The 18514-nt window shown below is 42.9% G+C and overlaps 2 protein-coding genes across 2 annotated transcripts in view; both read right to left on the bottom strand.

Annotated features, from left to right (window-relative positions):
- The window catches only part of LOC134372212 (zinc finger protein 17-like), a 30076-nt gene extending 18195 nt beyond the window's left edge, over positions 1–11881 (bottom strand). Inside the window, exons 1-2 of the mRNA XM_063089544.1 lie at positions 11688–11881; positions 9996–10031 (exon numbers count right to left, since the gene is read on the bottom strand). Coding sequence (XP_062945614.1) covers positions 9996–10019 — 24 coding nt within the window. The 5' untranslated portion in view covers positions 10020–10031; positions 11688–11881. The remainder of the gene's footprint in view (positions 1–9995; positions 10032–11687) is intronic.
- ZNF548 (zinc finger protein 548) lies at positions 2933–9240 on the bottom strand. Its single transcript, XM_063088522.1, has 4 exons — positions 9129–9240; positions 8048–8169; positions 6356–6482; positions 2933–5069 (listed from the first exon to the last, which is right to left on the bottom strand). The coding sequence occupies exons 1-4, from the start codon at positions 9238–9240 to the stop codon at positions 3607–3609; spliced, it is 1824 nt and encodes a 607-aa protein (XP_062944592.1). The 3' UTR covers positions 2933–3606.
- Positions 11882–18514: the final 6633 nt, after the last annotated feature.

Below are 18514 nucleotides of genomic sequence, written 5' to 3'. Positions count from 1 at the left end.
CAAAAACTGGAGAGCAATGAAGGTCACATCCACCTGAGTCAAAAGGAACAATGGCTATGTTATAAAATACCCATCCTTGGATTATAATATCTCCCTTCTCTCTGTCATGAGATTCCTTCCTATGCAACTATGGTTTGAAATTAAAGGAATACATAAAGTCTTTGGATTAGTGGCTCTGACAGTGACCTTGACTACAGGAGATGCACAAGGTTTTAGGTTTTTGGAATTCCTGTACTACCTCATCCCACAAGCCATAGTTACTGGGACAATTGTGGGTGTCCTTTCAGAGGGGGCTCATCCACTCTACTGTGGTCTCTCCCACTTCCTATTAATCTCATCACTTCCCCCCCTCCCCCGAATATGGTTGCCACTAGCCCTGCAAGTCTATAGTCAGGAACATATACCTAGTTTTCAACACAGGACTCCTAGGCAGGTCATGAGAGACAGCTCTCCCTCAACAATGTAAAAGAATATGGGAAATCCCAAATGTTGACATCCAACTCGTGCTGCTACCAAATGCTCTGATGATTGTCAAGACAACTGACCTACCCTCAAGCTGACTCTGGGAAATACAGATAATCTTTGTATTCAGGGCAGATTTGATGCAGTACTTCAAACTTTCCCAGGAAGCCTCTCAGACAGCACTGCAAATTGGTTCAAATGGGGATGGATGCTGATCTTTCCCTTCCTGCTATTCGCTCTGGAGCACACAAAGTACACAAAGAAAAACTGTCTTTTCATTCTAGCAAAGACCAATTCTGTTCTAAACCCACAACACACAGTGCGTAGATACCCAAGATTTAAGGTACCTTAAATAGTAGGACGTTCACTGTCACAAAAATCAGCAGTGTATGTGGCAGGGGAGTTCGTGGTGTGGGTGACTCAGAGGTTGGAAATATCCATTCCAAGGGTCACAAAATAACCAATAATGGCCCTGAAGGGAAACCTCTGCAAGCTGCCACCCAAGCCAGCCCATGTCCTGTCTAAAACTGATATCCACACCAAAACAATTCTGGAGGAGGAAATGAGGCCCTAAAGGGTTCAAATGACTGGTGAATCTTCCAGAAAAGAGACAGAACACCATTTTAATCTAAGGTGTTACACAGTGGGTAGAGGAGGGACGACTTTTGTAATAGGCACTGGCACTGACATAATTCTGGCAAAGTCCTCAGGCAAGTTCAAAAGCGAACATAGTCCACGAAAGCATCCCGTATATCAATCAGTAGAGGGAATATCATCAGGGTATATGTTTGGATGTATGAGGTTCAATTGCTGGCTATCTCCTTACAATGCCAATCTCCAGAGCTTTACCCTGTTGAGTTATTGTGGTGAACAAAGAGCCCATATTGCTTTCGCTCCTGAAGTCTTTCTCCAGTGTGAACTTACTGGTGCTGAATGAGGTTAAACTATTGGCTAATGATTTTCCAACATTCCCTGCACTCATTATAAGCTTCTGGATGTGGACTTGTTTTATAAGATATAAAGGTACTTTTGATGGCGAAAACAATACAATCTCACTAGGATACATGAAGGGCAGAACTATTTATTTACTTACAGCTAGAATGAGACAAAAACTCAGGTATACCCCACAGGGAGTTGCATCCCAGTGACAGTAACCTGAAGCTGCAGGGGGCAATTTATGGAAGGCAAGTGATTTGGATTAGTTGTTTCCCAGTTCCCTGTGGATTGACTAATCTGAATTATTAGGGCTGTTATATACTGGTCCAGAGTGTAAAAGCCCCATTAGAGGAGTGATTGAAGGTGTGGACATAATCAGATGCTCCAAAAGTGGAACTGACCAGCCTCTAGCTCTGGGCCTCAAAACTGAGTCAGGACAGTATTTGTTAAGAGGGGGGAAAAAGCATACATATAAAAATTGTGGTAGACTGGCCAGTTAGCTCAGTTGGTCAGAGCACCATGTAATGACACCAAGGTCAAGGGAACAGATACCCATACTGGCCAGCTGACAAAAAAATTTTTTTAAAGTGTGATACTGAAATATAGACATATAGATCAGTAGAACAGAGAATCCAGAAATAAACCATGGCATATATGATCAAATGATTTGAAAAGGATGCTAGGACTATTCAGTAGAGGAAAGAACAGTCTGTTCAACAAATGGTGCTTGGAAAACTGGATATCCATATACAAAAGCATGAAGTTGGAGCCTTGCTAAGTTACACCATATACAAAAATAAGCCCCAAATGGATCAAACATCTAAATGTAAGCTCTACAAATATAAAACTCTTAAAATAAAAACATAGAGAAAACACTCCATGGCACTGGATTTGACAATGATTTCTCAGATATAACACCAAAAGCATAGGTAGAGGTAGGGCCAGCCCGTGGCTCACTTGGGAGAGTGTGGTGCTGATAACACCAAGGCCACAGGTTCGGATCCCTATATAGGGATGGCTGGTTAGCTCACTTCAGAGAGCGTGGTGCTGACAACACCAAGTCAAGGGTTAAGATCCCCTTAAAAAAAAAAAAAAAAAGCATAGGTAGAGGTAAAAATAGATAAACTGGGCTATAACAAAATTAAAAATTTCATCAAAAGACACAACAAAGATGGGGAGAAAATATTTGAAAATCACATATTTGTTAAAATATTAATATCCAGAATATATAAAGAATTTCTACAAGTCAACAACAAAAAGCAAATAACCCCATTAAAAAATGGGGGGAAAAACTTAAATAGATATTTCTCCAGATATACAAATGCCTAACAAGCATCTGAAAAGATGCTCAACATCACTAATCATCAGCAAAATAAAAATGAAAAATGCAATGAGATTTTACCTCACACCCAATAGGATAGCTGCTGTCCCCCCCCCCCCCCAAAAAAAATTAAGGATGGCCAGTTGGCTCACTTGGTTAGAGCACAGTGCTGAGAACTTCAAGGTTAAGGGTTCAGATCCCCATACAGGCCAGCTGCCAATGCCAAAAAAAAAAAAAAAAAAAATCAGAAACAGAAAATGGAAGTGTTAGTGAGGATGCAGATAGACTGAAACCTTTGTGCACTGCTGCTGAGAAAGTAAAGTAGCACGGATAGTATGAAAAATAGTTCCTCCAAAAATTAAAAATAGAAATACTATACAATCCAGCATTTCCATTTCTGGGTATCTCCTACACCCAAAAAGAATTGAAAGCAGGGTCTCAAATAGATATTTGTACACTCATCTTCATAGCAGCATTATTCCTGACAGTCCAAAGGTAAAAGTAACCCAAGTGTCCACTAACAGATGAACAGATAAAGATATGTAGTAGATACATACAATGGAATACTATTTCCTTCAAAAAGGAAGGAAATTCTGACACATGCTATTACATGGATGAACCTTGAGGACATTATTCTAAGGGAAATCAGCCAGTCACCAAAACACAAATACTGCATGACTCCACTTATATTAGGTACCAATAGTTGTCAAACTCATAGATACAGAGTGCAGAAACATTAAGCTGCCAAGGGCAGTAGGGAAGGGGAATAAGTTGTTGTTGCTATTTAATGAGTTCAGTTTCACTTCTGCAAGACGAAAAGCGTTCTGGAGATTAGTTGCATAAAAATATGAATTTACATAATACTTCTGAACTGTCCACAGACATGGTCAATGATAAACCTTCTCCACTGTGAAATCTCTGATGTTTAAGGAGGCTGGAGTTGTACCTAAAGAATCACCCACATTTACAGAGCACATAAGCCTGTCTTCATTGTGGATTTTCTGGTGATGAACCAGATGGGACTTTCTAATGAAGGCCTTCCGGCATTTGCTGCACTCATAAGGCCTTTCCCCAGTGTGGATTTTCTGATGTTCAATAAGTATATGTTTGTGGCTAAAGGCTTTCCCACATTCGCTACACTCATAAGGCCTCTCTCCAGTGTGATTTCTCCAATGTTTAATGAGGTTAGAGTTGTACCGAAAGAACTTCCCACATTCACTGCACTCAAAAGGTCTTTCTCCAGTGTGAACTCTCTGATGTCTAATGAGTCTGCAGTGGTACCTAAAGGATTTCCCACATTCGCTGCACTTATAAGGCCTTTCTCCAGTGTGATTTCTCCAATGTTTTATGAGGTTGGAGTTGTACATAAAGAATTCTCCACATACACTGCATTCATAAGGCCTTTCTCCAGTGTGAACTCTCTGATGTCTAATGAGTGTGGATTTATACCTGAAGAATTTCCCACATTCACTGCACTTATAAGGCTTTTCTCCACTATGAACTCTCTGATGTTTAATAAGCGTGGAGCTGTCCATAAAGAATTTCCCACATTTGCTGCACTCGAATGGTCTCTCTCCAGTATGAACTCTCTGATGTCTAACAAACGTGGAGCTGTACCTAAAGAATTTCCCACATATGTTGCACTCATAAGGCCTTTCTCCAGTGTGAACTCTCTTATGTCTCATGAGTCTATAGTTGTACATAAAGCATTTTCCACATTCTCTGCATTCATAAGTCCTTTCTTCACTGTGAATTCTCTGATGTTTCATGAAGTTAGCATTGTACCTAAAGAATTTCCCACATTTGCTGCACTCATAAGGTCTTCCTCCTGTGTGGAATTTTTGGTGCTCAACAAGTGAATGTTTGCAGTTGAAGGATTTCCCACATGTGCTGCATTTGTAATGATTTTCTCCAGTTTGAAAGATTTCCCTGCCCTCGGTGTCCCTGTATGGCTTCCATCCACTATGAGGAGCCTGGTGCTGGAGAAGGTCTGAATCGGCAGTAAATTCTTTGCCACCCTCCTTGCAGGGGAAGGTCCTCTCGGCCATGTGAATTCTGTCGTTCTTTGCAAATGAAGGCCTCCAATCGTCCCTTCTGGAAAGATGCTCTCCAATCTGCTGCTTTTGGTGCTGGTAAAGTTCTGCCTCACAAATATATATCTCTTGTTCAGGGTATGTTCCATTGTGCTTAGCCAGGTGCAGAATGTCTTTCAAGAGTGGGCCACGTGTCTCACTAGGCTGGGCCTTCTTCTGGGTGGATAAACCTGACTTTGGAGTTGTGACCTGTGACACTCTCACAGAAACACCTTGCTCAGCAGGAGCCTCCTCATCCTCAGCTCCATGCCAACAACCTGTAATCAGAGAAATGCTGGTGAAGTGCATGTTGACTTTGGAGGAGGGGAGCTCCATCAAAAATATGTCAGACACACCAACCAATAAGTCCATGGGACTGCTGACAGGCAATGTAGACTAAAGCCAGGCAAAAAGCAGCCTGCTGAGCAGAGCTGGGCCTGGCAAACTCCTTTAATGGGAGAGCCCTGAGGATGGGTAAGGACACAAGGGAGGAGACAGTGCAAGGAGGATGGATAGCGTCTCCAACTCGCTTCGTAAAAATGGCTTTAAACAGGCCATGGCTACCGGTGATTGGTGAGCAGTGTGTAGAAGGTTATGTCCAGACCCAGAGATACCTGACTGCAACAGAGTAGCTGGTGTTCAAGGACTATTAAGGGACATGTGCAGACCTCACAACACCTTAAGTCTAGGTCATATGTTGGAGGTCACTGTGCAAAGAGCAGTAGAAGAGAACAGATGAGAAGTGGAGGCCACAGAAGTGGAGAATGTGGGGCAGGGGTTGCCAGGGGCCAGAAATCATAGTAGAAATGACAATTGGGAAGAAAGGGTAGAAATGAGTTGTGGCCACTGACCTTTGCATCAAATAATGGTGGACACAGGACAGGTTACCACTGTGATCTGAACCCAGCTCTGCCACATACCCTTTCCCAGCTCCCTAGCACCAGGACCATGTCCCTTTGAGACTCTACTGCCACTGCTGAAGTAATATCCATTCTCTCAGGTACCCAAGGTCCTCCCCTTAAGGTGACAACCTGTGTGGGACCTGGAAAAGGCCAGTCCGATGGGAAAGACAGGGAAAGGAACTTGGACAGCACATGTGTAGAAATCCAACCCATGACATCCCACGTTTATAATCACCAGAACTTCAGAGAAAAGTTCTACAGAATCAAATCAAAATTAGTGACCAGGTTAGTGCCTGAAATTCCTGGTACAAGAAGACACCAAGAAACATCAGAAAGAGCAAGAGGACAAATTGAAGCACAAAGGTCCCATGAATTTGGACAGAGTAACCTGACCAGGGACAGACAAGGCTGGTGGGAACTCTAAGCCAGCTTCAAGATTTCTGATTCCTGAGCCCTTTCTTGAAAGCCTCAGAGCAGCAGTAGATGGAGCTGGCAGGGGAAAGAGGGAAAAGTGCACAGAGCCCAGCCCTGGCTCCCACAGTATATATGCCAATAAACCAGGAAAGGAAGTTGTACCCATGATCTTGTGGGAAAGCCAGAGCTACCCTTGAGTAAAAGAACACAGCCCAACCCAGGACACTGGGTAGGTGTGAGGACCTTACCTAGTGAGGACAAAAGTGCCAAATTCTCCAGCATCACATCATGGTACAGGAATCTCTGAGCCTCATCAAGGTGCCCCCACTCCTCCTGGGAAAAATATATGGCCACGTCCTCAAAGACCACACGGCTCTGTCAAATTGGGACAGTTCAGTACATAAGCAGCTTCTTTTCAAACTATGTTTTCTTAAATTTTACATTTATCTATTTAGCACTCAGTCTGTTTTTGTTGCTTGTAACAAAATACCTGAAACTGGGTGATTTACAAAGAAAATGAAATTTACTGCTTAGTTTCTAAGACTGAGAAGTCCAAAGTCCATCTCGTGGTGGTGACAGTGACACAGGGATCTCACATTGCAAGATGGTGGAAGCAGAGAAAGCAGATAGAGACAGACAGACTCTCCTCTTTTAAAGCCCTCAGAAACACTGCCCTGACCACCATTTTTAATCCACTCACTACTGCATGATCGTACAATCCAATTACCCCTTCAAGGCTCCACCTTTCAATTACTATAATAGATCTCCCACCCTCTTAACAGTCACAGTGGGGGCTAAGTTTCTAATACATAAAACTTGGGGGAAATAATTCAAGCTTCAGGAAGTTTTGGAGGGACATAATTCAATCCACCACATTCCGCCCCTGACCCCCCAAAACTCATGTCCTTTTCACATGCAAATACATTCATTTCGTCCCCAAAGTCTTAACTTGTTCCAACTCAAAAGTGAAACAGAGATCCTATTACGGTAATTGAAAGGTGGAGCCTTGAGGAGGTGATTGGATTGTAGGATCATGCAGTAGTGAATGGATTAAAAATGGTGGTCAGGGGTGTGGTTCTGAGGGCTTTAAAAGAGGAAAGTCTGTCTCTTTCTCTTTCTGCTTCCAACACCTTGCAATGTGAGATCCCTGGGTCACTGTCACCACCACCAGATGGACTTTGGACTTCCCAGCCTTAGAAAACTGTAAGCAATAAATTTCATTTTTCTTTGTAATTACCCAGTTCTGTGTATTCTGTTATAAGCAACACAAAACAGACTAATACAGGCACCCACTACTTTCTTTCTTTTTTTTTTTTTTTTAAAGATGACAAGTAAGGGGATCTTAACCCTTGACTTGGTGTTGTCAGCACCACGCTCAGCCAGTGAGCTAACCAGCCATCCCCATATAGGATCCGAACCCATGGCCTTGCGGTTATCAGCACCACACTCTCCCGCGTGAGCCACAGGCCGGCCCTAGGCACCCACTACTTTCAAGCCACACTAACAGCCAAGTTTGTTTACATATCTCCTGCCATGCAAAGCCCATATTCTGAACCATCCCCTTATCTAACTCTCACACACCAAGCCAATTATTTCCCTTGTCCTCAATCAACCAAGGGCCAGGTACCAGACAACTAAGGACAGCCCCTGTGCCCCAGGTTTGCTGGAATTATTCAAACTAGCCAATCCTGACCTATTCAACCTGCCCTGCCTTGCCTTTCCCTTGGGAACCCTAGTAAGGGCTGTGGTTGAAGCTTTCTCCTCCTGACCAAAGCTGGTACTTCACCATGTGGCCCTGCATTATGGGGTGTGCACCCTCCTTGCGGAAACGTAAGGAATAAATGTCTTCTTTTAATGTTATTGGCCTGTCCCTGTCATCACCCATGTGCATAAATTAAAACCCAATCACTGCCACACTTCTCTCTCCAGGTTCTCAGTACCTCTCTCCCACACAGCCATCCCCTGATCATTCTCCTCCACAACACCTTCCCAATGCGGAATTGACACCAGGTCCTGATGGCACCGGTACCTTTTCTCTCCTCATTTCCATTAATCACTGTGTCTAACACACAGAGAAAAACAAAACAAAAACAAACAAAAAAAACAGATGGGGAGGGGGCAGAAAAGCACCATCTAGGCTGTGGGGCTGGCATGTAGGGCTCCACCCGTCTCCTGCAAGCCATTTTCCCTGGGGTCCCCCAGATCTTGCCTCCCAGACTACCAAACTAGGACACATCATTCTTACTTATGTGCCCTGTGCCAGAGCCTGGGGCCATCCAGTCACACTCCTCCTGCCTGCACATCACTCTCTGGGCAGCACCTCTATCACATCTCTGGCCCCTCCACTACTGCAATTGCAAAGATACCTCCGAGCCCACAGCATGGGCATCTCCTTTGCCTCTTAACAGGCCATTCTGCACATGGAAACCAGGTAGTACATGGCAAATACATCCAGCATCCAATTCAGCCCCAGTCCTGCCCCAGAACACCAAAGCCCCCTAGAGCTATGGGCAGCCCTAAGTCCTGCTTCGAAGGTCTTCCCACCTGGCCCTGTGAAGCCACCCAAACCCATGTGAAGACTTCGTGTATTCATGGCTGCCTCCCATTTCTGAATTGGACCTGTCCCACAAGCAATCAGGACCATCTGTCCTCCACCAAAACCTCATTCAAATCCCAGTTGCATTGACCTCCACGCCTCAATCCCCACCCCTACCCAACTGAACCAAGGTTTAGCAACTCTCCTAACTTATCCCATTTTCCCCCTCAACATCCATATCATTTCCACTCTCACCTCAGAAGCCTTGCTCCTACACTCCACTGTCACATGCACACTTCCCCACAGACACTCGCTCCCTCATCGCTTTTGAGACACCCCCCCCACCCCACACCATCCAGGTGCCCAACCGAGAAATCCAGTTCTCAGCCTCCTCATTCCCATTACTTACCCCTGTACAGCACTGCCACCATAACCTAGAGATGCCGCCTCCTAAATTCCACACAGTTTTGTTCCAGTCCACACACCAGCCACTATGTTGTCAATGTCTCCAACCTGAACACCTCCACTAGGAGTCTCTGGAACATTTGTTACGTGAACAAAAACTGACTCCTCATATTCCCTCTGAAAATTCCTCATGCTGCTTACTTCCCTCACCTTAGCTGATGGAGCATCTACCCTACCAAACAAGACCAAAAACTGTGGGACTATCCCTGCTTCTCTTTCCATCCCAGCTCCCTTGCTTTTTACATCATAAAATTTGGGCAGCAATAGTTCATAATATACATAGAAGTCAACCACTCCACAGCCACCACTCGTGTCCAGCCATCACTAACATCCACCTGGACTGTTGCAAGAACATTCTGCCAGGTCTTCCTGCCTTTACCCTCACCTCCACAGGTTGTCCTAACCTCTCACGCCAGAGGGAGTCTCTTAAATCTCAGCCATATCACCTGGCTTGTCTGCTCCAAAACTTCCCTAGCTCCCACCCTCAGATTAGAGGCCTGGAACTTCAGGCTGTCATTCCAGGCCTGATGTCTATGTGCTTCCAGCCAGCTCCCATACTGTTCCCCATTCCTACAAATACAACAGACACTTGCAGTTCCTTGAACATCCAACCTCAGTCTCACCTCCAAGCATTTAAACATTCTGAATCCTGTGCCCAGAACACTCAGATACATCTTACCCCACCAGTTGCCAAAAATGGAAACCACTCCACCTAACCCAGGACCGAATTTAGGATACCTAGCCTGGTGGAACCATACAATCTTAAGAAATAGGACAGACAGAGAAAGACAAAAAAAGAGTCTCAAGACACCATCTTTCTTTATACTGCCAAACCATCTGGGAGATAACTGGGGTAGGTGACAGGTAGGAAACCCTCTTCCACTCACCTGTGCAGGGTCCATTTCTGCCATTGCCAGGGGGCCCTGAGGGAAGAGAAGGCCATGAGAAATGGGCAACTATGGTAAGATGCTATAGGCTAAGCTGGACCACTACCTTGTCTGAACTACCCTGGAGCAAAATTACCTCAAGGTGATTGTATAAACTCAGTTCCTCAGACCTCAGTGCTGTCTCTTAGCAGCTCTGTGACTCTGGAAAAGGACTGAACCTCCCTGAGCCTCAGTGACCCGTTTGTAAATAAGGGATAAAAAGGGTTTATAGCTCATAGGGCCCATATTGGTACAAACAGTAGTAGCACATATTATGTATCAGCTGTTAATGTCAATAGGATTAAACATTCTAAATAGGTTTTCAGAGCAAGTGTACTAGGAGGGTTTTGAAATTTGGGATGCATATTTTTAGCTTTTTAAAATTTTAGAGAGGCAGGCCAGTTGGCCCAGTTGGTTAGAGCAGCTTGCTAGGGGACCTTGACTGGAGCTGTAGATCATCTCCTCTTGCCCTAAGATGAGAAGGAGGGGAGGAAGGTGTGCCCTGGTCTGGAACCCAGCTGCTCCACTAGCCTTAATGACCTTCCTCTTGTTCTACAGAGAGTGGTCCTGAGAGTCAGCCAAACCTGTAGGTGGAGAATCTGCACCACCTTACACCTCAGTTTTCGACCTAGGACAGCTTTTTGCTCCATCTGGGCCTTCCTTTTTGTAGACATAGGCCAGAATCGTTCCTATGCTAGATGTGCACCTTCTGGAGGGAGAATCAGGGTTGTGGACCCGCCACCCTCTGCCCTTAAAAACTCAGCCCTCCCCTCCCTCACCACAGAGCCCATTTAAAATAACAACCTTAAGACTTCCCTACTCAATCTGATTCTAAGGCCAAGCCCTGGTCCAGTCCACACCCTACATCCCTTTGATACCTCCAACCCAGCCCTGTTCCTCAGACTCCAGACCTTCACGTCCCCCTAGCCATGTGACATCTCCATTTTGAAACATTTGAGAGTTACCATGTTCAAAGTCCAACCCACGATCTTCTCCCTGAAACCTGCTCTTTATGCTGACTTACTCAACTCCATTCATTCAAATGTTCAGGAAAAAGGAAAACAAACAAAAAAACACGCCCCTTGAGATGGTTCTTCACTCCCTATCCTTGTTCACATATTTATGCAGCAGAAAATCCTATCCGCTCTACCTTTCAAATCTACGCAGAATCTCCTCACAACTTCCCTCTACTCTGCCACCACTCTTGGCCCGGCCACTATCATAATTCTGGGTCTACTGCAGTGGCCTCCTCACCTGTCTCCATTCCCCGTCATGTTTTTCCCAACTTTAAACTTCTAAACTCTGGATATGCCCCTCCCATTACACCTTCAGGCACAGTTTCCATGGCTTCCACTTACTCAAGTTGCCATTCCACCAAACCCTCGCTACCCTGCAGACACAAGACACCCGGGTTTCCCCAACGCTGTTGACTCAGTAGCACCTACAAGGCTTTGCCCACGCCGGTCCCGAACAGGAACTCTCCCCCACTCCTCATCACACTGGGCGAAATGGGACCCCACAAACAAGCACGCCCCTGTCTTCTGAACACAGGAACTTGACCTGCAATGAACTTGGCAGGCGCCTCTCAATCCGGGCTTCAGCACTCGGAGGTGAGGGTCCGGCCGGGGCAGGGCCTGGAGACGCAGCACCTACCTGAGTCGAGGTCACAGACGTGGCCTCCGCCAACCGAGCCAAGGATGAGCGGGGTTGGGAGTGGCGGTGACAGTGGTTGGAAAAAGGCACGGCTGCTCGGTTGGGCTTCACGCCTGCCACTGTGCAGTGGGGACCAAGCCTCTTCTTGCCCTTTTCCGCTCCGTCACCTCGGTGACGACCAAGCGTGCCATAGACGTCAGTGTATGAAAAAACAGAGATCACCCAAAATGGCCACCGCTCGGAGGACGCCAGAAGTCCCGCCCTCACGTGATGCGTACGCACGTAAACGTCCCTCCCTAAGCCTTCATTGGCTCAGTCGCGCCGCCGCGCCCCGTACAGACGTCAGCGCACGGATGTCTTGTTTATGTAGTTTCCACGTCGCTCCCGGACACGTTTTAGTGCGTTGATCACGCCTTACACGACGGATAAAGGCACGGTGTCAGCGTGAGGGATGCTGGGAAATGGAGTTCCGGGGTTCCAAAGACGGATCGGGACTTGGCTTGTTCCTAAAGCCGATGTCCCCAAGATACTCTCGGAGTGCAGTCTAGGATACTCACAGAAATATTAGGGACCTATTATTTCAGACTCCACGAAGCACAGAGAGTTCTCAAAGTCTACATACACATCCAGACGGACACACCATACCGTAAACGCACTCCGTCTACTCACAGTTATTAGCTATCTTGTCACTTTTCAGATATGGTACATGTAGAGTTAAGCTTTGCAATCAGTTTAATAAGCTTCAATATGTTTGTCCTCTGAGAAGAAAGAAAGACTAGAGACTGGGCAATGGCAGGGAATTTGCAGAAAGGATGACAGAAGGTGCCAAGTAGATTGAAAGGGTGAAGCTGTACCTCTGTTTCCAAGAGAAAACAATTTTCCTGGCTGTATAGTCAGTAAATGTGTTGCTACCAAGGGAGCAACACTTCATTTAAATAATATTTATTTCTGCATATCTAAGATATCTTCCATTTATTTTAGGAATCTCAATCCTATCTGAAAATGAGAGCGAGTGATCACACGCCATTTCCTGACAAGACACTGTGTGCTGTTTTCACAGCCGGAGCACATGTGCAAAAGAAGTCATCTTATCCTACAAAAAAGGTGTGGGATACCATGATCTCATCTCCTTGCTGGGAAGTGACATCATTTCACCTGTATTTGCAAGTGTCTGCACAAGGAATTAAAATTATTTGTGAAACCACTTGTGAAATGGAAATTACTGAAAGATATTAATAACGATTATGTAGGTTTTTTTTTTTTTAAGTGGCAGGAATAGTTCTAGAGAAACATCTGTGACATGTAAAGAAAAGATCTCAGTGAAGTCTGACCGCGAGACAGGAAAGTCTAAGTGAGAGAATTAAGCTGAGCCTGTAGCTTTACTAGAACCTTCAACACATTCATGCTTTTGTCTCCAAAATGTAATTCTTTTTTCACACTTGAAAATATAGCTCATTAACTGCTTAGTGGTGTTAAGTAGAGACGATAAATTGAAAGACTTGCCACAAAGGTAAAAATGAATAGGGAAGCTCTGCAGTGATGTGATTTACTGCTCTGATGTATTGGGTTTCAGGTCAATAGTAGGTATATGGGACACATCGGGAATAGGGTTGCCAGCTGCTGTGCGTATATAGAACTATTCTGTGTTGGGTTTTTTTTAGATTTTGTATCTGTCTATTTGGTATTCATTAATCAAAGAGCCAAACAGCCAAAGTTAGTTGCTTCTCTTTCTTGTAAGTCACTTTCTCAAGTGCATGAAACTAATATAAAAGCCCCCCAACCACAAACCTTAACGTGTTTTCTCTTCCTGCCCAGTGGGGATGTCTCCATCCTGTTACTCCCTGCCACTTTAGTCATAATGGCATAGTCCCAGTTCTTCTCTTGTCTCTCACTGCCTCCTGGTCCCTGTATGTGATAAGGTCTCTTGTGGCCTGCATGGTGTGCAGTGCCTCTTATTTCCAGGGAAACTGTGAGTAACACTAAACTTTCCTTTTAATGGTGACCTCTCTGTGTTGATACTAACTCACCTTTATGAATTAAACCCAGACACATTTCAAAGACATGTCCTGTATTTAATGTTTTTACATGAATCCTTTTTTGTTGGATTGTTGTTGTTTTAATTTTGGGGGGGATTTTTTTTTCTTTCTTTTTTTTTTTTTTTTTTTTTTTTGGTGGCTGGCAGATACAGGGATCCAAACCCTTGACCTTAGTGTAATAACACCATGCTCTAACTGACTGAGCTAACCAGCAGTCTCACACATCCTTTATTGACTTGTCAGGATGGCTTACATATCCTGCATTCAGATTTTGCAATACATTACAAAAAGTTGGCAGTTAGAGCTATTTCTCTCTCACTTTAATTAGCAATTAAATCCCTTAGGGGCAACACTAGCTGAAAATCATATAGCCACAAATAAAAATCTAGACAACACAATGCTCTCCTTGCAAGTTTGGCTGTGAGAAGACCAAAGAGAGAAAGTGAGAATTAAATTGCTTATTTTTCTTGTTCAGGAAAGGATAGGACTTTTCTCTGGCCCAAATCCAAAGTCCTGAGCAATTAACTACCATTAACTAGAGATAACTTTGGATTAGTACATATGGTCTGAAAGTCAGCCAGTCAGCAACAGCTTCATCCCAGTGACTAATCCGACACTTAGCAAATCATTATTAGGCCAAGCTTCTAAAATTCTGCCAGTAAAGGTAAGGCCCAGTCCGAAGGACAGCCAAGCAGTGACAGCCCCAGGCTTCTAGGCAACAACCAATCAGTAAGTGCCTCAATTCAGTAACCTTGTTTATGAATGTGAATTGATCAACAGTTGTGATCACACTAACCAATCTGAAATTCCATCAATCCTTCAACACTGCTGCTTCTGAAAGTACACAAACCCTTTCGTCATAGTAGCTTCAGCTTTTAAGAGGACATTGCCTGACAACTACATTTCTGACTTGCAGACAACAAAGACATACACTTTTTTTTTTTTTTTTGGCATCAGATATCAAGTTTGCAACCTTTCAATGGTTCAATCTCTGCTTATGGTTAGTTGTGAGTTTGGACATGAAATAATAAACTGACCCAGACAGGACATCATAAAATGCAGTGTTTTAAATACTTGTGGAAGTTGCTATTATCTATTTTTTAAAAATGTATATTGAATACAAAAATGTCAAAATGCAAGTTTATAATTTATCATCAATTTTATGCATAGAGGGTATTTATTAAATAAGGAAAAATCCTTTTGAAGATATTTGACAGTATGTAACTGTCCATTCAATATTAAAAATGATGGGCAGTCAGATGTATACTAGTTAACCATGAGAGAGGCATGGTTTTCTCAACCAGTACAAAAGAAGGTGAAAAAAATAACTTTTTTTATTAAGAAACATTCAGATGTAGAAGATAATCACAACAGAATTTGTAATGATTTCCACACTGATTATCATCATCAGTGATTGTGCTCAAAATGCTACTGTTGAGTGTGTTCCTCATTAATGAATGTTCGGCAGACAAATAAGTCGGATATGACTACAGTAGAAGCTGTGTTACAATGTAAATGTAATATAGACTGTAACTTTAAGGAATTCTGTAAGCAATTCTGTAAAACAAGGAATTGTTAAGAAGAGGCAAATTATAGGGCTGGCCCGTGGCTCACTTGGGAGAGTGTGGTGCTGACAACACGAAGGCCATGGGTTCAGATCCCTACATAGGGATGGCCGGTTAGCTCAATTGGGACAGTGTGGCGCTGACAACACCAAGTCAAGGGTTAAGATCCCCTTACTGGTCATCTTAAAAAAAAAAAAAAAAAAAAAAAAAGGAGAGGAAAATTATCAGGAAACTACAGTTAAAGAAAAAATATGTCATTTAGACAATTATCATTTATTTCAGATAATCAACAAGTAATTTTTAGGATAAGTATGTCCCATGCAATATTTATCTTTTATCTCAGTGTGCATGTACATAGGTAATTAGGAGTAATTCAAATTTAACTGAGACAATTATTTTTTAAAAAATTTTTTAATCTTACTCTTCCTCATTATCGAACCTAATGACCTATTGAAATAATTTCCGCTACCCTTCTCCTTAACTGTAACTTCTGCTAGTAGGGGGGTCTTTATTCCAAGGGGGAAAATGTTCCACCAGAAGAATAATATTATTTACATTGAATTGGAGGGTGACACAGCTACTTGTTCATTTGGGGCTCCTCATGCCACTTAGGAGAAAAGGGATTGCTCTGCTGCTTTAGATGATTTTTTCTCTATCACAAAGGGGAAGCCAAAGGGAAATTGAGTTGCTACTATACAATGGGAAGAAGCATGGAGAGCTATGTCTAAAATCCAGGGGATTTCTGGAGAATGTTTTGGTAAGTCCATGTTCAAAAATAAAATGTAGCAACTTGAAAGCAGAACCTCTAAGAATCAGACCATTTGGTTTTGATATTTGGAGTCATCCTCCACATTAATAAACAAACAATAAAACACTTCTCAGCTGATTATCAAAAGCAAAGGGGTGGGATAGGTTGTAGAAAAAGAATAAAAATTAAACCGATTTTCAACATAAAACCAGTTAAGAAAACAGGAACCCTCAATATTGTGGATATTTTCTTCCTTATTTACGTGTGAGGGATTCACTATGCAAATGGACAATGGCTAAACCAAATATAAAACAGAACTCTAGCCCACAACGTGCACCAACCAGCTCAGGAAGCCAACCTACTATCGACAATGACCAGGAAGTCAGACTACTATCTCTCGCAACCACTCCAGGAAGCCAGACAGTAACCAACGGGCCCCAAATGGCCAGGATTTGATTAATTACTGGCAGCTTCCTTAACTTTTGCCCATACTCCACTTAGGACCAACTGGAGAAAGCTAAATATGTACCCTTAATCAATTAAATAGGATGTGTTACTTCTACGTAGCCCTCCTGATACTTCCCTATGCCAATAACCTCCAAATAGGGCTTACCTGAAACATTCCTTTTTTTCTACTATAAAAGATTTCCACTTCACTATTTTTATCTGTCAAATGCAGTGATGGTGGCTGACTCTCTTACTATATACAGTAAGTTCATAACAAATAGGCTTTGCTTGTTCTCATTTGAATCTTCATTTATTTCCACAGTTACCTGTGTCTGGAATCTACTATGGCTACCATTGAGCATCTCTCTCGTTAATGAAGCTTCAATAGACAAAGGAATGAAATAAATTGAATATGACCACTTAGAAGGTGTTACAATGTGGCATATTTCTCATGTAGATTTCACTAAGATATGGCCTATACTGCTTGTGACCACAGACCCCAGCCTTCTGTCAGGTGCTATACCCACAGAAGTCCCTCATGCCTTGTTACTGGTGTTTTCTTTTTGAGTTTGTGATGGCATGGTACTTGAGCCCTGGGTCTTGTTTTGTTTTGTCTTGTTTTTGGAGGCTGGCCAATACAGGTCTTGAACCCTAGACCTATCAGCACCATTCTCTAACCAACTGAGCTAAGTGTCTCATAGATGTTCTCTATGTATGAATAGCCAGTTGCCTGGATATTGGCCCCTTGTTTGATGTGTAAAAGTTTGCAAACACTTCCTTCTATTCTGTAGGTTGGCTCTTCACTTTGTTGACAGTGTGCCTTGTTGTGCAGCTTTTTAGTTTGATGTAGTCCCGTTTACATGTTTTTGCTTTAGTTGACTGTACCTTTGTAGTCTCACTCAAAAAAGTGCCACCCACTCCCATTTCGTATAGCATTTCCCGTGTTTTCTCCTAATAGTTTCATAGTTTTGGATCTTTAATTTAGGTTTCTGATGCGTTGAGTTGGTTTTTGTGTATGGTGAGATATAGGGGTCTACTTTCAATCTTCTGCATGTGGATATCCAGTTATCCTAGCACCATTTGTTGAAGAGGCTGTCCTTTCCCCATTGTACATTTTTGGCAACTTTGTCGAAAATCAGTTGGCTTCAAATGTGTGGGTTTATTTCAGGGATCACTATTCTATTCCGTTGGTCAATTTATCTTTTTTTAAATGCCAGTATCATGCTATTTTGGTTACTACAGCTTTATCGTATATTTTGAAGTCAGGGAGTGTGATGCCTCCAACTTTATGCTTTTTGTTCAAGATTGCTTTGGCTATATGAGGTCCTTTGTGGTTCCAAAAATTTTTTTCATCTTTTTTTCTATTTCTGTGAAGAATATAGTTGTTATTTTGATAGAGATTGTGTTGAATGTGTAGATTGCTTTGGGTAATATAGGCATTCTGATGATGTTAATTCTTCAAGCCCATGAACGTCGGATATCTTTCCATTTATTTGTGTCCTCTTCCATTTTTTTTCAGCAATGTGTTATAGTTTTCATTGTACAGGTGTTTCACCTCTTTGGTTAAGTTTACTCCTAGATATTTAACGTTTTTTGGTAGCTATTGTGAATAAGATTACTTTTCTTGATTTCTTTTTCACCTATTGCATTATTAGCATATATATAGAAAGGCTATTGATTTTTTATGTATACAGCATTTTAAGATAACAGCCAGAATCATGACTGACAGCATTACATCAGAACAATTACAGCTTTATAAATTTTATATACTCTTTTGAAAGTTTACAGTAATGGGCCGGCCTGTGGCTCACTCGGGAGAGTGCGGTGCTGATAACACCAGGGCCACAGGTTCGGATCCTATATAGGGATGGCCGGTTAGCTCACTGGGTGAGCATGGTGCTGACAACACCAAGTCAAGGGTTAAGATCCCCTTACCGGTCATCTTTTAAAAAAAAAAAAAAAGAAAGTTTACAGTAATAACATATCCATATAAACATATTGTGATTTTTTGGCAGCTGGCTGGTATGGGGA

Source organism: Cynocephalus volans, chromosome 3, assembly GCF_027409185.1.
Source record: "Cynocephalus volans isolate mCynVol1 chromosome 3, mCynVol1.pri, whole genome shotgun sequence".
NCBI classification, from domain to species: domain Eukaryota; kingdom Metazoa; phylum Chordata; class Mammalia; order Dermoptera; family Cynocephalidae; genus Cynocephalus; species Cynocephalus volans.
This window is presented reverse-complemented; position numbering and strand designations above follow the sequence as displayed.